The sequence below is a fragment of the Alligator mississippiensis genome, chromosome 7 (assembly GCF_030867095.1).
Source record: "Alligator mississippiensis isolate rAllMis1 chromosome 7, rAllMis1, whole genome shotgun sequence".
Taxonomy (NCBI): Eukaryota; Metazoa; Chordata; order Crocodylia; family Alligatoridae; genus Alligator; species Alligator mississippiensis.
In genome coordinates, this window is record NC_081830.1 from 3,497,079 (window position 1) to 3,498,268 (window position 1,190).

The 1,190-nt window shown below is 48.2% G+C and overlaps 1 protein-coding gene across 1 annotated transcript; it reads left to right on the top strand.

Annotated features, from left to right (window-relative positions):
* Nucleotides 1–402: 402 nt before the first annotated feature.
* On the top strand, nt 403–921 carry LOC132251615 (olfactory receptor 14A16-like; the record flags this gene model as incomplete). The annotated part of the gene is made up of 1 exon (XM_059731578.1): nt 403–921. A coding segment is annotated over exon 1 (519 nt), but the record flags the coding sequence as incomplete, so codon positions are not given.
* Between the last annotated feature and the right edge of the window lie 269 nt (nt 922–1,190).

Genomic DNA, 1,190 nt, shown 5'->3' on the forward strand with positions numbered 1-1,190 from the left:
CCTGGCCACTTTCTTGTCCTTCCTTCACAGGCCTTGCACAACGCACTGAAGAGGGAAATGTCCAACCAAACCGTTGTGACCGAGTTCCTTCTCCTGGGCTTTTCTGATATTCGGGAGCTCCAGATCTTACACTTTGTTATCTTTCTAGCAGCGTACTTGGCAGCCCTGATGGGGAATCTCCTCATCATCACACTTGTAACTCTAAACTATGAACTTCATTCTCCCATGTTCTTTTTCCTGATTAATTTGTCCATTGTGGACCTTGGCTCCGTCTCAGTGACCGTGCCCAAATCCATGTCTAATTCCCTATTGAACACCAGGTCCATTTCCTACTCTGGATGTGTTGTCCAAGTGTTTTGTCTCCTCTGCTTCTTGGGAGCAAATTTATCCCTTCTCACGATTATGGCATATGATCGATACGTTGCCATCTGCAAGCCACTGCATTATGGCATAATAATGAACAGGAGAGCTTGTGTCCAGATGGCTGCCTGTGCTTGGGCTGCTGGTGCCATGTACTCTGCAGTGCACACCGGGAACACCTTTAGTCTCCCCTTCTGCCACTCAAATATCATCAACCAGTTCTTCTGTGAAATACCCCAGCTGCTCAAGCTCTCCAGCTCTGGCACATACCGCAGGGAGCTGGCAGCTCTTGCCTTCAGTGTGTGTTTAGGTTTAGGCTGTTTTGTTTTCATCATTGTGTCGTATGTTCAGATCTTCACCGCGGTGTGGAGCATCCCCTCGGAGCAGGGCCATCAGAAAGCCTTCTCCACCTGCATTCCTCACCTTATCGTGGTCTCCCTGTTTCTTTCCACTGGCAGCATTGCCTACTTGAAGCCCATCTCTGACTCCTCGTCCCCCTTGGATCTCCTGGCAGCTGTTCTGTATTGTGTGGTGCCTCCGTTGATGAATCCGGTCATCTACAGCATGAGGAACAGGGAGATCCAAGCTGCCCTGAGGAAACTGCCGCAAAGGCAGATCCTCTCCAAGAACAACATGTCTATCTTTCTTTCATGACTTTGCTTTACTTATAATTTATGCATGAAATAAAAGAAAAAAATGAGGCTTTTCCATAGTATTGTATGAATCCTACATATTAAAAACAGAGGTGGAGACTGGCCTGGCACACAACGCAGACAAGAAAGCCAGGCAGTGAAAATGGAAATGGAGGCGTCCGTGGGGGAGGGATAGGC